Raw genomic sequence first — 22,138 nt, forward strand, 5'->3', positions numbered from 1 at the left:
ACAAGTTTCGAGGTTTAATTAATTCACTCTCTTATAAAAATTGTATTTAGATGTAGAGATTCAAGTAGACTCTCACATATGCCATATCTAGCTAAGAAAATGTATAGCCAACAAGGAAGTGAGGATATTGGATGGCAACATTGTCAGAGGGTAGGTAGTGGTAGCCACCAAATGAAGTGCAACTATTGTGATAGACTAATAACCGGTGGAATTACACAACTCAAATAACATTTGGCACATCAAAATGGTCAAGTTGCAGGATGTATTAGAGTACCAAAAGAGAATGATTTTGATGCAAGCCAATTTGGATGAGTCGAAAGGGAAACGGGTTGTTGTGTAGAAGAAGAAATATGCGATTTTGGAAGTGGTCCGATAGAAGGTGTTTAGTCCTGAATATATGGGCGTTCATGATGAAGAGATCATTGATTCTGACGAAGATTCAGATCGGGAAATAACTATGGCTAGAAGAGAGAGCATGCACCTTGCTTGTGAAGAAGAAGAACATCAGTGCATGTTTGGCATAGGATCTATACGTGATAAAGGGAGGGGGCAGTGAGAGTGAGAGTGCAGCTGACAGTGCGACTACATCTGCAAGTGGGGGTAGGTTGGGTGGATTACAACGTATGTTTGACAGTCAATGAGAAGCATCTTCATGTAATGCTGATGTGGATGATGATGTGGATATGAAAGAAGATGAGCCAAAGAGACCCTCTATTGATCCGATCCTATTTAAAAAAGAATCAACTAAACAAAAAAAGATAAAACAAATGTGGAGTAAAACTTCCATTGAGAAGCTGGGTAGGGCAGCAGCAAAAGTTATTTATATATACAAATATACCCTCTAATGCAGCCAATTCTCCATATTTGCAGGTGGTAGTTGATGCAACAGCAGAAGCAGGTAAAGGAATTAAAACTCCCATGGCTAGAGATTAGGAGGAAATGGACAGATGCAGAGTATGGGAATGTGAAAGGATACGTAGCTACTTTTAAACCCATATGACAGGCCAGAGGATGCGCAATCATGTTCAATGGTTGGACTAGCCCAATCAGACGCAACATGATCAACTTTATGGTGTAGCCACTTGGGAACGGAGTACCATAAGTCAATCAATGCATCGGATGAAACAAAAAAAAAATAAAATGCTACTAATATTTTTTCCTGATGGATAAAATGGTGTATGAGACTGGAGAGGAGAATGTGGTGCAAATTGTTATAGATAACAAAGCAACATATAAGGTTGCAGGACAAAAGTTGATGATAAAGAGACCACATATATTTTGGTCACCATGAGCTACCCACTGTATTGATCTTATATTGGAAGATATTGGGAAGAAGAGTGTTAAAGAAATGGTCTAAAGGGCAAGAGAAGTGACGACATTTATTTACAATCATAATTAAGTATTTATTTACAATCATAATTAAGTAGTTGCAATAATGAGGAGGTTTACGAAGGAAAGAGAGTTGCTTAGGCCTGCGACGACTAGATTTACAACTAACTTTATAGCCCTGGAGAGTTTGTACCAGCATAGGGAGGAGTTGAGTGAGACGTTCGCTTCCCAAGATTGGCTCAACACAAAACATGGGAAGAAGATATCAAGGACACTAGTTGAGGTTGTGAAGACCATAAGGGACAACAAATATTGAAAGAAGGTCCAAAGATACTAAAGGTGATGGAGCCACTAACGATGGTACTCTGTCTTGTTGAAACCGAAGAAGTACTTACCATGGGCTTCCTCTACAATGCCATGAATAAGGCGAAGATGGCAATTCAACGTGATTATTCAAACTAAGAGGTCTACTGGAGGATGATCGACAAGAGATGGAAAAGACAACTCCATCATAAACTTCATACAGCAGGTTACTATCTAAATCCCAGATACAAATATACCCAATGTTGTCATGTGCAATCACACATTCGCATATGTGATTGCATATGCGCACACTTATGCTAGGATTGCATATGCGACAGTGGCATATGCGATCACTGCACATATGCGATCGCATATGCCACATGTGCGATTATATGCGATCGCATATGGGCCAACGGTCAGAAATCTGACCGTTTTCTGACTGTTGGAATTTTTTTTTTTTAATCTCGATTTTTCTTCTATAAAAAGGGGTTCTAAGCACTCCTACATGCACTCAAAGCTCAAAACTCTCTCTCTCTATCTCTATTTTGCTCTCTCTTTAGTCTTTACACTCTCTCTTACATAATTCCAAGCCCCAAGCTCCACTCCTCCATCCATATTTCTTTCAAGATTGAAGTTTCAATTAAGGGAAGAGACAAGCTACAAGGATTCAAGAGCAAGACAACCAAGCTCCATACATTGAACTCTCTTTCTAGTTTCTAATTTTTTCAAGTTCTAAAGAATTAAAGATCATAAATTCATAATCATATTCACACAACTCTTTCTTGTATCTATCTCTCTTTTTAGTTTTTATCTCTCTCTTAGACTCTTTATATCTCTCTTTCTCTCTTTCTCATCTCATATTCTAGTTTCTATCTCTCTTTCTTATCTCATATTCTAGTTTCTATCTCTCTTTCTAGTTTCAATCTCTCTTTCTATCTCTCTTTCTTATCTCATATTCTCATCATCTCTTAAAGTTTCATAATCATATACATATTCATACCCAAGTTCTAACTTCTAACATTTTTTTTTTTTTAATTTGTTACTTTGTCTTACAAGTTACTTACAAGTTTACAAGTACAAGTGTCAAGTGTACAACACAACTTGTTCCAAGTCTACAATATTCCACTATTCAAGACTCAAGGGTCAAGGGCCAAGGCAAAAGTGAAGACAAGATCAAGAAGTGAAGAATTTATTTTTTTTGTAAATTTGTAATTGTTGTGTTTGTGTAAATCTCTCTCTCTCTCTCTCTCTCTCTCTCTCTCTCTCTCTCTTTTACTACAACTCTACAAGTGTAACTTGTAGTTGTAAGTGTAAGTGTAACTCTCTCTCTCTCTCTCTCTCTCTCTCTCTCTCTCTCTCGTTTTCTTTTCCCTCTCCCTTTCTAGTCTACTAGTATAAGTGTGTGTGTGTGTGTATAACTCTCTCTCTCTCTCTCTCTCTCTCTCTCTCTCTCTCTCTCTCATCTCTTTACTCTTTAGTCTCTTACTTTAGTAATTTTACTTTAGTTTTTAGTTTACTTTTTATACTAGCAATCAATACACACACACCACCAAGGCACCAATATAATGTCTTCTTCCCAATCCTCTTCTTTGAAACCCAAGTCAAATGACCTAGGTTGGAAGTATGTGCACTATCGTAGTATTTCAGATAAGACTCACATAGTATGTGAGTTATGTGGATATGTGGGTTCCGGTGGCATTGCAAGGCATAAGCAACACCTTGAACATTTACCAAGGTCAAATGCAAAGGCATGCGACAAAATTACTCCAGAAATCCGAAGGGAGATCATGGAGTATATGGAAAAACAATCAAGAAAGAGATGCGATAGTGCCCTACGTCAGGAATATTTAGAACAAGATGCTTATGAAGATATAAACGTAGTTAATATAGATGAAGCTAGTCTCACTCCCCCTACTTCAACAGGCCCGTCTAGACCATAACCACAAGTACAACAAACGGCCTCGAAAAGACCTCGAGGGCATGGGCCCATAGATAGATGGTGTAAACCACACCCCAAGGATATGATCGACCAAAGGGGTCGAGGCAAAGGCATGGCTCAAACAACTTTGGAGAACCGGTATAAACAAAAAGATAGGAAAACCACTATTCAATATACTGTTAAGTGGTTTTACCAAACCAGCATTGCTTTTAATACCGTCAAATCGAGAAGCTTTAAAGTAATAGTGGAGGCTATAGGTCAATTTGGACCTGGACTTAAACCTCCTTCATATTATGAAATGAGGGAGATATGCTTAAAAACCGAAGTTGAATATACATGATCCTTTATAACTGAATATAAGGAATCGTGGAAAACATATGGGTGTTCACTAATGGCTGATGGATGGACCGATAGATCCGGCCGGTCTCTCATTAACTTTTTGGTAAATTGTCCAGCTGGGACAATGTTCTTGAAGTCCGTGGATACATCGGGTCATTCATACACAGGAGAATATTTGTTTAACTTACTAGATAATGTAGTTGAAAAAATAGGTGAGGAATTGTTATACAAGTAATTACAGACAACGCAGCCTCGTATGTAATGGCCGGTCATCTTCTTATGGAGAAGAGGCGACGTTTATTTTGGACCCCCTGTGTGGCCTATTGTGTTGATCTTATATTAAAAGATATAGGTAGATTATTTATAAATGTGATTGCAAGGGCTAGAAGAATCACGGTCTTTATGTACAAACACGTCCTTCTTATCAGTCTAATGAGAAAACACATTAGGGGTAACTTGCTATGTCCAGCAGTCACCCATTTCGCTATAGCCTTTTTAACACTACAAAGATTACATGCAACGAAATCAGAACTTAGAAGCTTCGTAGTGTCGGCCGATTTTACAAGTGGGCCTTGGTCAAAGAAGGCTAAAGGAAAATAAATTCAACAAACAATCTTTTCTCAAAGTTTTTAGACACAAGTGGTAAAGGCGTTAAAAGCATCCGAGCCCTTAGTCACTGTGTTGCGATTGGTGGACGGGGATGAGAAGCCTGCAATGGGCTACATATATGATGCGATGGAGATGGTGAAAAATAAGATCATGGACTATTTTAACTATATAGACCGTAATTACAAGCCAATTTTAAATATTATAGATAGAAGATGGGGCAGCCAAATGTCATCTCCATTATGTTCGGCTGCTTACGTCCCTAACCCAGCCTGTTTATTCGCTTCTGCTAATCCAGCAGAAGCACTAACTATGCATATGGTTGGATTTATTGATGTCTTGGAAAGAATGATTCCAAATAGAGGAGAACGGGACAAGATCTCAACTTTGCTGGACTTCTACACAAAAAATGAGAGGATATTCTCAAGGGATATCATAATAAGGTCGGACAATGAAATTAGCCAGTAACTACTATGAATGTCAGTCTTAGTGTCTTACAAATAGTTTTTCTACAAAGTGTCTCTAACCTACTTAACCTATTTTTCTCAGCTGACTAGCGGCTGCCTATGGAGTGGTCCCGAACAGGAAGGATCCAGCTCTAAAGAAGCTGGCTCTGAGGATTCTCAGACTCACATGTTCTGCCAGTGGTTGCGAGCGCAATTGGAGCACGTTCAAGGCGGTAAGTTTAGACTGTTTAGTAAATGTAAACTTCAATTTTTTAGTGTAAGGCCTAAGCTAAATTAATTACTTAAATAGCTAATGACAAATGCGCCTTCTTTCTTGCAGATTCATACCAAGAAAAGGAATCACCTTGAGCAAAAAAAGCTCAACGATCTGGTTTTCATTCAATACAATCAAAAATTGCGAGAAAGATTTCAAACTAGGAAAGAAAAGTTCAGTTTCTTTGACCCTATCTGCTTAGATGAGTTGGATGTAGATAACGAGTGGCTCGTAGAGACCGAGGACCCGGTATTTGCTGGAAATGACCTAATATGGGCACAAGTTGAAGATGTCGCATACGAATCAACACCTAGTGAAGGTACCACTCGAAGGTGAAGGATGGGGGGGAGCCGAGAGGTGAGTAGTAGCCGTCAACCTGTTGAAGAGATTGAGGAGATGGAAGAAGGAGATAATGATAATGATGATCAAGCTGAAGATCATCCACCATTGAATGTTGATGAAGTATTAGTACGTACAGATAATGAAGAAACGGAAGAAGAAGAAGTGTATGTGGAAGAAGGAGATGACTCGAATGATGATGATGGTGGTGGTGGTGGTGGTGGTGGTAGACCTGGTGGTGATATGCCACAATGGCAACTAGATCAATGTATATAGTATATGATTAGATGAATAATAAATAAATAACTTCTTCATTTTGTTTACTAATTGTGTTGATGTTGAATTGTTGATTGTTGATGTATATGTAGTGTTGAATGTTGAATGTTGATATTTCATATTTGTTAAATGTTAAGTTAAATATATTTTAGAATGTAGAATTGTTGATGAATGATGACTTAATATTTAATTCATTAAGTAACTGGTTTTATTTTATTTAAATGTATTTCAAGGGCCAATGACATATAATAATTTATTCATTTTTTTTCTTAATTTATCCCTATTTTTCTGATTTTTATTTTATTTTTTTGAAAAATGTTTTAAAAAAAATAAAAATTGTGCAACTACATATGTGATTGTGTGCGATTTGACAACATTGAATATACCCAATCATTTGTTACGGATGATGAGGTTCATGTCGGGCTAAACAATGTGATAAAGAGATTAGAGCCTGACTTAGATATGCAAATAAAGGCGTTAAGTGAATTAGATACATATAAAAATCGCCAAGGTAGCTTTGGAGATGCTCTTGCACAACATGCAGTATCTAGGTTGTCACCTTCGGAATGGTGGATGAATTTCGGAGAGAGTGCAAAGGCTCTCCAAAAACTTGCAATAAGAGTTTTGAGCCAGAAAACATCTTCTAGCTGTGAAAAGAATTGGAGTTGTTTTGCACTTGCTCATTCGAAGAACAGGAGTAGATTGCAAACTAGGACGTTGGATAGACTTGTCTTCATACACTACAACATGAGGCTAAGAATGCGCAACGACATCATAGGAGCATTACTGCAACAGCCGCTGGTGACAGATTATTGTCCAATAAACTTGGACAATATTTATAATAAGGGCGGCCTGCTTCTATTGTTCGAAGTATCTCTAATATTATCAAAATATATATTCTCTATCTCCAGCTTGGCGATACCAATAACACTGATAGTATCAAAAATTACAAGTATCACCGATTTATCACCAATGTAACAATATCGCCAATTTATCACCAATATTTTCGACTATGTAAATTCCAAGTGTTGCTTGTATTGCCAATGTATTGCTAATATTTTGGACTATGTAAATTCCATGTGTCGCTTGTATGGCTAGTGTATCGGCAATATTTTGATATTATCGCCAATATATCAATATCACCAAAAATCTATTTATTAAAAAATTTTCCATTTCAAATTTTTTATAGGTGCATGGTTGTACGCAATGTTCAATTTGTTGATGATAACATCGATAATATTGCAATATTAGCGTTATCGCAACATGGGCGATATCAAGACCACAATCTTTCATTTCCTTTCCAATTGTCGGCAATTTCTTGGCAAAATATTGTGTTGTCAGTATTCCGAAATATCGATGGATGTTTGGATGGAAGGTTGGATGGATGATAGATGGATGGATGGATGGGATGGTTGGGCTGATTTCTTACAACAATACATGCTTTTTTTTTTAAAAAGAAGAAAAATCAAAACAAAGAAAAGACAAAGAAAAAACAAATGAGAAGACTAATGCTACCATAACGTAACAACAAAGCATAAACAAAACGCAGTCTCACGACTGAAGCCCTCCCCAAACTATTAAAAAAAATCCTACGAAGCTCAATCCCGAAACAGGACTAGGAGTCGTGAGAAGACCCCAGCCGCAAAGATACTACTATTATAGAAGCATTGATTGTTTCTTTCAGTCCAGATGGCCCGAAGAACGGCCAAAAGAATGATCCTCCACTTCTCCCGATTTCTCCACCAGATTCTCTCTGCCAATTGAAAAACAAAGCTTCCAGCACATGCTTTTAGGCCCCCATTAAATGGAAACTTATTATGTATGAATTCTTTTCGTAATTTTTTAATTCTTAAATATAAAAATATGTGTATTTTAACATCTCCTGAAGTTTTATTAAAAATTCCACCATTTCCCCCAAAATTTCCCACATTTCCAGTTATCGGCAATATTATGGGAGATATCGATATTGTTTCCGTATCCCTAGCCAACAAAACTTGTAGCGATACCGATATTGGAAGCAAGAGAACAACAAATAGAAGAGCATAGTGAAGAATTGGAAGTGGATCACCTAATAATACGTACGATACAGCAAGAGAGTCATGCAGCTGTGTTGGACCCAGAAAGAGAGGCGGATTTCATGCAAGTCTAGCTCAACGAAAGAGTACAAGTAGTAGTAACAACGAGACCAAGACAGATGATCATGGTAGTGATGGTGATGATGCACCTGATGTTAGTCCCACTTCTGGTGTTGCTCAACACACCGGATACAGTCATCTACAAATCGCGAGGCTGATGAGCATCGATAGGATATGCGAGGTTGGACTTATGAGTCTACTGAGTCACAATACAGATAGTGGGAGGAGGCTAGCTCCAGTGGTGCACCACCGGCAGGTCCGGAACATCAGCAAGAGAGTCATGCAACTGTGTTGGACCCAGAAAGAGAGGCAGATTTCATGCAAGTCTAGCTCAGCGAAAGAGTACAAGTAGTAGTAACAACGAGACCAAGACAGATGATCATGGTAGTGATGGTAATGATGCACCTGATGTTAGTCCCACTTCTGGTGTTGCTCAACACACCGGATACAACCGTCTACAAATCGCGAGGCCGATGAGCATCGACAGGATATGCGAGGTTGGACTTATGAGTCTACTGAGTCACAATACAGATAGTGGGAGGAGGCTAGCTCCAGTGGTGCACCACCGGCAGGTCCGGAACATCAACAAGCTTATGGTCCTAGGCATTATGGATATTCTTACTACCAATGGAATTATACGGAGCTTATTCAGTCACATTCAGGTTGAAGTAGTCTTAATCCACATGTTCCATATGATTACAAATATCCAGATCCAAATCAAAATCCTGGTTATTCCCAACAACCCAAGTACGTGCACCAATATGACTATGCAACGGGCACTGGTGGATATATCCTTACTCAGGGTCAGAGTCATTGCCTAATTCAGATCGGTCGTCCTCTAGTTTTGTTGACCTAATCTCTCTCTAGCATGGGATATTATGGATATGCAACACCTACTCCACAACCGCAACCTGATGATGACGAGGACGAGGAGATCGAGCAACCATAATAAAGCGGATTTTCATTTTGGTGGTGACTCGAGAGTTTTATTAAGGTAAGTATATTTTTTAAAACATTATTTACATGTAAGGTAAGTATTTCTATACCCATTATCCACACATTCACCAAGCACACACTTGACACTGTCGAACTTGTGCTTAAAATAACTCCCCTGACAACCAATCAAGTAATCCTTAATCAAATTGTAGGGGAGTCAATCAGACAACTACTTTTTCTTCTTTTTATATCTTGATGGCAGGACGGGAATTACAAGAGGAGAAATCTCTAGCACGTTTAACATGCAAGTCCTCACCTTATGTAATGTAAAATTGTAGAGTAAATTATGGAAAATAATAGCAAACACCTACACATGTGAAATATTTTGATATTAAATTCATTCTAATATATCTATCATTGGTATTAGATAGTTAGAAAATTAAATCTATGAGTTTTGTAGTCAATTCCAGACTATCAGGTTTATAAATTCATCAAACCACCCGATACAGCTTTCTCACCAAAGAGTGGACCGTTACACCACCATAAACATGTTCAAAATTATAAATGAATGCATATTTGGAATTTTTAGAATTTTCTAGATTTAATAGATATTTTTTCATATTTTTTTAGAACAAAAAAAGAAAAAATAATGATAATAAATCTTACCATTACAGGGGGCGCATCAGCCATTACGAGGCCGTAACGGTATCGCTAACGGTGGGCACCGTTATATCCGCCGTTACCGCAATGGCACACCTTGAATGTATGTGTTTCTAATTACCATTCCAAGATATATAGCTGTCCCATACATACTTATCATATCTTTAACAGTCTGCTTCATTTTCATCTGCATAGGACCATACGTGTGGAATTAGCCCAAGATGAAGGCCTCGTAACTCATTCTCCTCCCAACTCAAATGAAACACTTTTTTCCTAGTCCCTTGCTTTCTCCCCAAATCTCTTGCAAGATTATCACCTTTAATTCACACCAATCCGAACACCGATGTCTTGTTATACCATCCGAAAATTCTTCTTTCTAAACTTAGATTCAGATTTTAAACAGAATACCCCCTCATAACAATAAATGCATAACCACGAGTGAGCACCGCGTGTGCAAAGGATTACAGCTGCACCAACCTCAATAGAGCCTGAACAATGGGTCATAACAGACATCCATCACAACCAACCCAATCCTCCAAAAGTCTCCACACAGTGGGCCTTGACTGACCCAAGTTCATTGGGGGAGATTCTGTTAATGTTTTGGTACAGCTAAAAGACACTTGAAGCTTATTTTTCAGTAAACATGATATGGAACAATCTACTCCTTTACCCAGCTGGACATTTCCATAAATCATCAGGAACATAGTCTTAGGTTAACAAGTCAAAAATAAATGTCAAACACAATATTGAATGGTGTCGCATGAAATGCCTAATGTGCAACAAAGGTTGTATCTATCTTGTTAGTAATTTCTGTGCGGTTAATAATTCCACATTCCATATGAGCAAAAAGTAAAAAATATATAGTGGCTTTAGTGCAAAAAATTCTTCATCTGATTTTAAACACCTAAAATCAGACGAGAAGCATAGGAAAACAGTTAAGAGAGCATAAAAAAATCACAGAACCCCATAATATCCTAAATAGTCATAGGAAGAAAAGTAAAAAACTGAAAACATGCAATTTAACACCATGTCAGTAGCCTGACATGAATATAAAGAAATCAATTGACTAAGCATACCAGGTTAAACCACAGAACATTCAGTACAAGTTTTTAAAACAAAAACTTTATGGGGGGTGATAACAGCAATGAGTCTCAAAATCTCCACTAGCAATCTAGCACACCCCAAGGTAAGAGTATGAGTGTGGAAATAGTAGATTGTGGAATGGAAATTCTGAGACAGCAAAGCCCTAAAATTAAAAGATGACTAAGAGAGTGCATTCCTTCCTTCCCCCCCTTCAACAGTACAGACAATTAAAAGGTCTTTTTAAAAGGCTTTCACCCCCATCCCATAATTTTACAAGTGAAGAGAGAAATGGACAACTTACTTGCTAAGGAGTAAAAACAATGTCCCGCTTATGACAACAAGCAAGATAATGTGAATTATCATAATGAAGTCATTTGATAAGAATGACAGAGCCAAAATGGCAGCAAAACAAACACCAAGGGTCAAAAATGTAATCTTGATTGCTGACCATGTGGGACCCTGAAACCCAATGAGGAAAAGAAATAAACTTCCACATGTCAACCAGAAGATTGCATGTAAAACAGAAGGTGAGAAACATTACGCACATTAACACCAGAAGCCAAAGCCCCCAATAGCACAGCTTTTGTCGACGATATATCATTGTGACCAGAAGTATCCATTAAAAAGCCTTCAGAAAAGAATTGAAAATTAAGTTTATCATATATTAGATGCCAAAGAATGCTATATCCACATGCATTGAAAGAAATCATATTCGCAAGAGCATGCAACATGCATAGATGTGAATTCGGATCAGACGCTGAGAGTGCATGGAACCCATCATGGTTATAATATGGCATCTGAACCATCCAGATTGGTAGCCCAACAATTACAATGGGATGCTCCAAAAAATCAGGCTGATCCAACCATAAATGGGCTCCGGTGCTAATTCAGAGGTTTTTAGGTGGTTGCCCATTGTTTTCTATAGCATGGCCTACCTGATGATTGGATCGAGCTGAATTCTAGGGAGTTACATTTTCATGATGCAGCGACCTTGCTGGATTCTTCAATGCCATACACAGCACGGTGTGCCCAACACATAGTTAGCTGCATAAAATCCCCATCTAGAACTAGCTGCACGTGAGGCACCTATGTGTATGTATAGATACATAGTTACATACATACATATAAAGCCTTGTTCTTTGGGAGATCTATCTCATGACTAGTAAGGCACGGTTCCACTCTGTTAGGGGAATGCCACATTGGTAATGTTACCACCATACTGCATATACATCTACACCATATATAACGCGAGTAGCTTTTGGACAGTTTTGGCCCTACAATTAGTTGGGGAAGGGGTGTTAACAAGTAGATGTTGGCTGTGACTGGCCCTTCAACTGAGGGATGAATTTATCTTTTCAATTCATGGGGGAGAGCCCGCTCCCACTTCCCTTCCTCTTTGCATGTAGCCTACATGTAGAATGATGAGGTCCCATTTGAATTTGAAAATTCAAATTCAAATTTTCAGTTCTCATTTGAATTTGAAAATTTTGTTTTCAAAGTCAAATTTCTGCTTTTAATTATTTCTTTTAAATTGTCAGCTTTTTTTCTATCAATGTTGTTGTTTAATTGTAGCTTTATTGTAATGCTTCTATAAGTGAATACAATGCAAACCCTTGGGAAGTAAAGAAATAACACATATCCTTCAATTTTGCCTTCCTCTTATCTCTCCAATTATCTTCTTGCTTAATTCTTTTTTAATCTTTCTTCCTTATCTCTATCTTATCTTTCAATTCTCATCTTCCTTATTCAATTCTACTTCCTCCAAACATCCGGTTAAGGCACACATCGTTTGGTATTAGAGAATACTGATCCATTATGTTTAAAATACAGGATTCCGTTAACCACCTGGAATTTCAAATGGTGACCATGGCGGAACAAATCGAAAAACTATTAGAACAGACCTCTCAAACATGGCTGATATTAAGGAACAACAAGTTACTTTCGTTGGGTTTCAGGAGAGGAGTGACCATAATTTTGCAGAGCAGAAGGACACCTTACAGACACTTCTGCAATTTAACACCGTTAAGACAACGGACTCACCCCAAACACACCCTCCACCCCCATCGCTACCCACACCTCCAACGGCCTTTAATCCCATAGGGGGAAATCCTCCCCGAACACACCCTCCACCATCACTACCCACACCTCCAATGACCTATAATCCCATGACATCCAGCTCTTCTTCCACATTGCAGACTAAATATATACGGGTGAATTTCCCCCACTTTAATGGGGAGGATTCTCTCAGCTAGATCTATCAGGCTCAACTTTTCTTTAATTATAACAAAACCCCAGCACATGATAAGATTGGATTAGCGACTTTCCACGTTAAAGGCAAAGCCATTCAACGGTATCATTGGATGGAAGATATCATATTGACATGGATGTAGGATTAATTCAAATCTGCTATCTGTGTTCGCTTTAGTGCCACAAAATATACGCGGCCAGGTGAGATATTGTCACGACTGCAACAATGTGGAACGGTGCAAGAATATAAGACATTTGATTGTTTCACGAACCTCATGACTAAACTACCGAAATCTTTTATGATTGATTGCTTCATTGGAGAGTTACGCGACGACATTCAGGGCGAGATTAAACTTTTTCACCCAACATCCTTCATCAAGGCAATCAAACTAGCACTGTTAGTGGAAGAAAACATTACCCTAGCCCACAAACCCAACTGTTCCCGCACGTGGTGGCTTTCCTCCATCAGCGACCGCTCTACAATCTAAACCCAAGACATCCACAACTCCCCGTACCATTCCCATCAAACGCCTTACACCACCCAAAATGGAGGAACAACGTAATAAGGGTTTGTGTTTTAATTGCGATGAGCAATTCCATCAAGACCACCTCTGTAAAACAAAACTACTCTTTCTCGTGAAGGGAGATTGGCCAGAAGAGGATCCCACGCTTGTTGATGGTGTTGTTGAAGAGGAACTCGATCATGATGATAGACCAGAAATATCTCTGCATGCTCTTGGTGGTTCACACGCTCCACAAACTATTCATGTATGTGGTATGTTGAAACAACATCCAATGCCTATCTTGATTGATACTAGAAGTACCCACAATTTTCTTGACCTACAGATCGTGCAATGGGTAGGAGGATTGTTAATACATGATAGCACCTTCAATGTGATGGTGGTGGGCAGTGGAGAATGCCCTTGCAAGGGCACGTGTCCAAACATTCTCATCCACATTGGTCGTCTTAAGATACTGGTGGATTTGTTCCTTCTACTACTTGGCAGTTGTGATGCAATTTTAAGTGCTCAATGCCTGCATACCTTAGGACCAATTACATTCAACTTCACCGATTTATGGTTGCGATTTCACTTCAAAGGGGAACTACGTGAGGTGCAAGATATCAAATCTAAACCAACAACTGGTGTCTCCATGCATTGCATTAAAAATGCCTTACGTAGAGGAGATCAAGGGTTAGTGGTCCAAGTTCATGCTACTCAGGTTTCTCCACCTTTGGAACAGCAACCACAACCTCTCAAGCAACTCCTTTCCAAATATGTTGATATTTTCAAGAGCCCACCAACCTTCTTGCTCATCGAGAAGATCATCGCATTCCTCTACTTCTTGGATCCAAACCACCCAACATTTGACCTCGCCAGTATCCATACTAAGGTATTTCGTAACAGTAACGGTGGTCGTAATGGCTACCACCGTTACCTTTAGGGCATGTTTGGATGAACGGCCCAGATCGTATAGTATTGTTTTTTATAGTAAATATTACATTATTATGTGTTTGAATTCGAATTCAAACTTGTCGTCCACGTCCCACTCGAGTACGTCGCTGAACCACTTTTTGGGTTACGCGCGTCTCCCGTGTCAGAATACAGTGCATTGATCAATGCAGTGTTGTCATTGCACTACACCGCCACAAAAAAGAAAAAAAAATTCCCACTCTGGAGCTCATGGTTCTGTGGACCATTTTTCACAGCTACTCTCTCGTTCACGGTATCTCTTCGTCCTCACAATCTCGGATAGAGAAGATCATCCTTCTGCCATTAGATCTGAGACGTTCGCCAGCGGTAATGCATGTTCGTCCTCGGCGATGGTTCTGCGGTCCATATTTCACAGCTAGATCACTGTGTCTCCATGAAGCTTGCCCTTTTTCCATCCTCCCTCCGCCCATTAGAACAGCTAGATCTGTACGTCTCATATTGATATTTTTTTCAGGAACGAATGGGAAAATATTATGTGGTCTTTGTGAGCAGAGTTCCAAGCCTATATGACAAGTGGGAGGATGCTCGTGCATAGGTAGATCGCTACTGTGGATGTAGACACCAATAGTATAAGTCATACGATGAGGCTGCGACAACATGAGATAATTTTTAGGTATGGTAAAAGCTTCATAATTTTAGAAGGAAAAAGGGATGTGTAATTTCTGTCCCAGAGATTTGTAAACCATTTCAGCTTTCTGATTTTTTATGTAATGATGACTGTAGGCCACAAGGCAGAATTCATCATCTTGCAGCATCCCTGTAAGTAACAACAGTGTCTCGGGATTTCATTATGAGGGACCTTCCAGGAGATTCAAGTATGAAGCTTCTCAGGTTCATGGTTCGGCTATAGTTGAAGAAGACCTTGTTGGGGTGCACGTATCCGAAGCTTCCAAGTCGGACGTGGATGGAGATTATGATTCTTCAAGGATGATGAATGCTCTCTTCAAAGTTGTGATTGGGGTGTTGCTTATATATATAGTAGTCAGCTGGATTGTTTCAACTCTCATATCATAAGGAAGGGTTATGTTGTGGACTTGCACAATTGTCAAACTTATATTTTGTCTCATTTTGTCGGATTCTTTGTAGATAATATACATTTTTTAATTTAGGTGTTTTTTATTTCATATTTTGTCTCATTTTGTCAGAAATTTTGGTAGATAATGCACGTTTCTTAATTCCAGTATGTCTTTGATTGCATACTTTTTATGAAACCCAAGTTTAGGAAGAATCTAAACTGGCCATTGCGAGTTGGCGGTTGACGGTCAGGATGTTCCAGGTGAGGGTGGGAATGGTCCTCTACCCACCCTCATACGTTTTACTTACATCCGATCACACGTTTTGATAAGTATTAATCCTCTAAAATCGTGTTTTATTAACCGGTACAGAACTATTTTGTATGTATACAAATTTATAATGGTAGCATGTGAACGTAAATTACACCAGCAGGTTTGTCGTACTTCATTCGATTACAAACCATCCAACACGACCAAGCCTCCTTTCCCAAACATCAACTGTGAAATCCGCAATGTATAAGTATACAACTTTACTCTAAACCAAACAGTGTGATTGTCAATGACAAAATGGATGGATATGAGCTACAGTGTCATGGATGCAATCTCCGTACATATTTACAATGCAGAACAATCCTATACGCGAATCCAAACAGGCCCTTGTGATACAAGCCGTAACGGTCGTTACAACCCCCATAACAGCCGTTATGGTCTCTTTTTTATCGAAAAAAAAAATCAAAAAACCTATATCTGCCCCGTAATGGGCCGTTAGTTACAGGGTCGTAATGGTGGTTACGGGTCAGCTTTTCCAAAACGGCCATTACAACCCCATTAACTTTACGTAACGACCTTTACAGCCCCATAATGACCGTTACAGCACACCATGATCCATACTTTCAAAAGGCGAAGATAGAAAGAATGGTTCATGAGCTATCCCAAGCTAGCTTCATCCATCCTAGCATCAACCCATTCTCTTCGCTAGTCCTTCTAGTGTGCAAATCTGACAGCACATGGCGCATGTGTGTTGACTACCGAGCTCTCAATGAAATCATAGTAAAAGATAAGTTTCCGATCCCTATCATCAATGAGCTACTTGATGAGTTGCATGGTTCTTCCATTTTTACATAACTTCATTAAGATCCGGATATCATTAGGTTAAAGTGCATGAATCAAATGTTCATAAAACTGCCTTTCGAACTCATGAGGGTCATTATGAGTTTTTGGTGATGTTGTTTCTGTTTGAGCTCACAAATGCCCCTTTGACTTTCCAAAGACTCATGAACTTGATTTTCCGACCCTTATTGCGCAAGTTTGTCTTGGCATTTTTTATAATATATTGATTTACAGCCGGAGACTAGAACAACATTTACAACATCTCAAGCAGGTTTTTTTGTACCTTATAGGCCCATCGCCTTTTCGTGAAGGGTGAAGCTATCTAAATGTACTTTTGCTGCTCCAAAAGTCCATTACTTGAGACATCATATCTGAACATGGTGTGGCTGCCAACCCAAAGAAAATCTCACCATGCTTGGCTAGCCAACTCCTCATTCACTAGAAGGACTTTGCTTGCGGTTTTTTGGGATTGACAGGCTACTACCTCGAGTTCATTAAAGACTATGGTCATATTGCTGCCCTATTAACTAAGCTCCTCAAGAAGGGTTCCTTTGAATAGTCAGATGAGGCGGATGGTGCTTTCGCTTCCTTGAAGACAGCAATGACTGTTGCTCTAGTATTGACTCTACCCGATTTCTTACAGCCTTTCTTCATTGAATGCGATGCAAGTGGGATGGGTATTGGAGCGGTTCTCATGCAAGGCGGCTGTCCTATCGCATTCTCAAGTAAGACAATGGCAAATCAACATCGGGGGCTGTCAACGTCCGAGAAAGAGATACTCGCCATCTCCATGCCGTGGCAAATGGCGACACTACATGTTTGGGCACCATTTTACGATCTTAACAGATCAACACAGCACCAAGTACATGCTTGACCAACGGGTGCAACTATGATACAACAAAAGTGGATGTCGAAGTTGTTGGGATATGACTTTACTATCGCCTATCAAAAGCAAGTCATAATAAGGCGGCCGACACGTTGTCACAAAAGCATGAAGATGATACAATTGCGGCTATATCCCTTCCAGTCTCTACATGGTTGGATCGCATCAAAGACGGCCATCATCAGGAAGCCACTATTCAATAGTTACTCTCCACCCTTCATTCGAACCCTCCTGCCTCTCCAAGTATTTACCATCGGATGGCTTAATCGGCTACAAGGACCGGGTTGTACTTTCACCTTCATCCCCTTTATGTGATGAATTGTTGCATCACCTTCACTCCTCTCCAACTGCTGGCCATTCCAAATTCCACAAGACATGCAGACGACTCTCCAATACTTTCTATCGGAAAGGAATGAAACAAGCAATGAAGAAATTTGTGACAAAATGCGAAGTTTGTCAACGGAATACGGCAAAGTCAGTCGCCCCATCGGGCCGGTGGGCCTCTTGTAGTGCCTCCCAATACCAGACGATATTTGGATGGGCGTCTCAATGGACTTCATCGATGGGCTTCCCCCTTCCAATGGAAAAAGTTTTATACTTGTGCCTTGTGGTTGTAGATCGCCTTTCCAAATCAGCCCATTTTGTCACCATGCTGCATCCTTACACCGCAGCCCAAGTTGCCCACGCTCACATTGAGAATATCTTTAAGCTTCATGGAATGCCAAATCCATTATGAGCGACTGTGACCCTGTCTTCATGAGCCATTTCTAGAAGGAATTCTTCAAGATGCAAGGGGTGGAGCAACATATGAGCTCGGCCTACCACCCCAATCGGACGGCCAAACCGAAGTAGTCAATCGGTGCTTGCATTGTTTCTCTGGTCTTTAACCGCATCAATGGGTCCATTGGCTTCCTTGGGCAAAATGATGGTATAATAACTCATTCCACACATCCACTCACGACTCCTTACGAGGCAATACTCGACCTACCTCTCCTGACAATCACAACATATATACCTGGTTCCACTAGCATACACCACATCGATCAAGCTTGAGATAGGGATTGTATTTTGTGATTTTTTAAAGAAAATCTGCTAATGGCCCAAAACCGCATGAAACAAACTGCAGACAAACACCGCACTAAAAGGGAATTTGATGTGGGCGATATGGTTTTCCTATGGCTCCAACTGTATCGACAAGCTTTGGTCCAAATGTGTAAAAATGTAAGGCTTTCACCCCGATTCTATGGTCCTTATCAGGTTTTCCAACGTGTCAGGCCAGTTGCATACAAGTTGGATCTGCCTCCTTTGTCCAAGATCCATATTGTCTTTCATGTTACACTTTTGAAGAATAAATTAGACCAGTAATGCAGGAGCATTTTCACACTGGGCTCGAGTGGGGTGGCTTGTGGGATGAGTGTCACACTCAGGGTGGGCAACCCATGTGAGGTGGGTGGCTCGTGTGAAGCGGAACCCATGTGATGTAGGGCCCAAGAGGGGGGTTCGGCTGAGGACCTAATCCATAGGATGTGGAGTCTGGGCTATGAAATAAGGGGATTGATTCGCCACGCTCTATCAATTCGAGCTTTTAGAGCAAGTGGTTAGTTGTCCTACATTAAAGTGACATCAGAGCAGGAGGTTTTGTGTTTGAGACTCCTCACCGGGAGTGATTAATGCAGGGGCATTTTCACACCGGGCTCAGGATTGATTCGCCACGCTCTATCAGTTCGAGCTTTTAAAGCAAGGGGTTAGTTGACATACATTAAATGGTATCAGAGCGGGAGGTCTTGTGTTCGAGACTGCTCACCGAGGGTGATTAATGCTGGGGCATTTTCACACCGGGCTCAAGTGGGGTGGCCTGTGGGATGCAGGGGCACACTTGAGGTGGGCGGCCCGTGTGAGGCAAGTAGCTCATGTGAGGCGGAACTCATGTAATGTGGGGCCCACGAGGGGGGGTTCGGCTGAGGACCTAACCCACGGGATGTGGGGCCTGCGTTATGAGATAAAAGGATCGATTCACCAAGCTCTATCAGTTCGAGCTTTCAGAGAAAGTGGTTAGTTGTCCTGCATCAGCCAGCCTGTTATTCATGTGCCAAATCTACCACCAATCACAAACAAGGGCGTTATACAAGAAGAGTCGTTACATATTCTCGATCATCGGATGGTCAAGCTTCACAACACCGCTATCTTAGAGGTCTTGGTTCATTGGGTCAATTAGTGGGAGGCTTGGGCGAGTCTCTATTCTCGGTTTCTTAATTTTAAACCTTGAGGACAAGGTTCTTTTGATGGTCAATGGCATGATGGGGTCCCATTTGAATTTGAAAATTCCATTTTCAATTCTCATTTGAATTTGAAATTTTTATTTTCAAATTCAAATTTTTGCTTTTTGTTGTACCCTATTTTTTACCGTTCCTAGAAGAGCCAATTAGGAAAGGACATGTGTCATTGCACGAGAAGTATACAGTATGCATAAGATCTGCAAAGATATTTAGAGCGTGTTGCAGAAATGACAACTGGCGTTGGTTGGGTAACACACACAAGGTGTTCCAAAACGGTAACGATGGCATTAACGGTAACCACCACCGTTATTGTTATGATACGGGCCATAACGACTGTTACAGCCCCTGTATCGGCCGTTACTGCCCTTTTTTTATTTTTTGAAAAAACAGTTACAGGACCGTTATGGGACCATTAAAAGGCTATTACGGTCCATTACAAGGCCGTTATAGAGCCGTTACGGCGTGTTTTTTCTGTAACGATTGTTACATCCGTTACGGCCATTTCGACCCTGTAACGCGTAATGGTTATGACCGTTACCGTTATGTAACGATTGTTACGGTCATTACGTAACCAATTTTGAATACCTTAAACATACATCATCCGAAGATGGAACATGGTCGAACGAGAAGCGGTTACCAGGACAGGTGTCAAAGAAGAGTCCAGAAAGTCATAGTGCAATTAAAGTGGTTGTTGTAAACATTGGGCATGGGAAAATGCATCTAGATGGTTGTGTCAAGGAAGTCTATAAATAGCGAAGAAGCCCAATGAAGCAAGGTGTCTCATACCAACTCAATCGAACAAATCTATGATATCAATTATCCTTTATGTTTCTTAGCATAATCAATCATTTACGTTCCTTAGCGTAATCCTACATTAGGAGTAGCAGGAATCCAGTAGCTGTAATCCTTGACATTAATCCAAGTCTACGCTCATATGCCAAACGATTTCCATTGTAATACAAGCATTTCTTCTTTCATAAATGTGCTTTGCAGTTACTCCCTGTGGTCGACTATGCTTCTTTTTTGTTTATCTTTAAATCTAAAAGTCCTTTCGTATGGAAGGCAAGGTGCAACCCATTTTCGGAGGACAAACCCTACCGTCCGATAATCTCCTGATTATCTTAAATAGCAACCGGTCTTCTCAGATCTCGATCATATACGGTCAAGCCTGACGTATCTGCCTATCTTGGCGCTTGGGATCAAAGTTGTTCGGTTGGAATCGAGCCGCACAGTCAGTTCTAGCATGCCCACACATATCAAATGTGGCCGAATTTTAAAACCGATGGGCAACACTTTTAATTATTTCTTTTAAATTGTCAGCTATTTTTTCTATTATTGTTGTTGTTTAATTGTAGCTTTATTGTAATGCTTATATAAGAGAATGCAATGCAATCCCTTGAGGAGTGGGGAAATAACAATTATCCTTCAATTTTGCCTTCCCTCTTATTTCTCCCAATCTTCTTCCTTAATTTTTTTTTCTGATCTTTCGCCCTTATCTCTCAAATCTCATCTTCTTCCTTATTCATTTCTACTTCCTCCAGACATCCAGTTAAGGCACGCATCATAGAACGAGGGGATCCTGCAACAAAAGCTTTGTGGGGCCCACTTGATCCCAAAAGATTTGGTATTTCATTAGCTTTATTCTGCAGGAACCGCATCATAATGGCAAACTAGCGAACAATAGAGCAGTAGAATTCGACAATATCAGAACCTTTGCAAAAGCATCACTAGTAAAAATTCATGGAGAGTTCTTCCCAATCTACATCTTAGAAATAACAAAACCCCACTGTATTATCTAATCGTCCAGATCTTTTCGCCATGGGATCCCTGAATGAATGATTCTGATTACTAAGAGATGGCCCCATCTATGATAGCGTCTGGGAAACTACAATTTGGGAGGAAGCAAAAACGAAGAAGAAGAAAACAAAAACCGAAAAAAAAAAAAAGAAGAAGAAGAAGAAGAGAGAAGATAAGAGAAGGGATTAGGGCTAAAATTGAGAGATGGAGAAGAAGGAATTGAAGTTTGGAGGGAGGAGGCGAAGAGGCGGGAATCAATACTGACCTACCCAGCTTTTACAGGAGAATGGTAACGGCAGCCAGACGTCTTTGAGTTCTAACTCTACCGTAGCCTTTCTACATAAACAAGGAGGCGGAGCGCGGAAGCCGACTGCCACACCACCGAAGAAGGAAGCGGATTGGGGACGAAATCGGATTGACTCAGTACGCTCTTAACGTACTGAGTAAACTCTGTTGGGCCCACTGTGAATTCATGTGGTTTATCCACGCCGACCATCCGTTTTTCCGGATCATTTTAGGGGTTGAGCCCAAAACTGAAGTCTATCATAAGCTCAAGTAGACCATACCAAACAGTGTCAGCATTGATTTCCACTGTTGAAACCTTTCTAAGGCCTCAGTGATGTTTATTTGTAATCCACACTGTTTGTAAGATCA

The 22,138-nt window shown here is 40.1% G+C and overlaps 1 protein-coding gene across 4 annotated transcripts in view; it reads right to left on the reverse strand.

Annotated features, from left to right (window-relative positions):
- The window catches only part of LOC131221217 (uncharacterized), a 35,441-nt gene extending 13,562 nt beyond the window's left edge, over window positions 1–21,879 (reverse strand). Inside the window, exons 1-3 of one of the 4 annotated variants that reach the window (XM_058216398.1) lie at window positions 21,754–21,879; window positions 11,211–11,306; window positions 10,967–11,124 (exon numbers count right to left, since the gene is read on the reverse strand). In XM_058216398.1, coding sequence (XP_058072381.1) covers window positions 10,967–11,124; window positions 11,211–11,285 — 233 coding nt within the window. In that variant the 5' untranslated portion in view covers window positions 11,286–11,306; window positions 21,754–21,879. Of the gene's footprint in view, window positions 1–10,966; window positions 11,125–11,210; window positions 11,307–21,749 lie in introns of all 4 variants that reach the window. The other 3 variants (XM_058216399.1, XM_058216397.1, XM_058216400.1) reach the window with 3 other exon arrangements.
- Between the last annotated feature and the right edge of the window lie 259 nt (window positions 21,880–22,138).

The sequence above is a fragment of the Magnolia sinica genome, chromosome 12 (assembly GCF_029962835.1).
Source record: "Magnolia sinica isolate HGM2019 chromosome 12, MsV1, whole genome shotgun sequence".
NCBI lineage: Eukaryota > Viridiplantae > Streptophyta > Magnoliopsida > Magnoliales > Magnoliaceae > Magnolia > Magnolia sinica.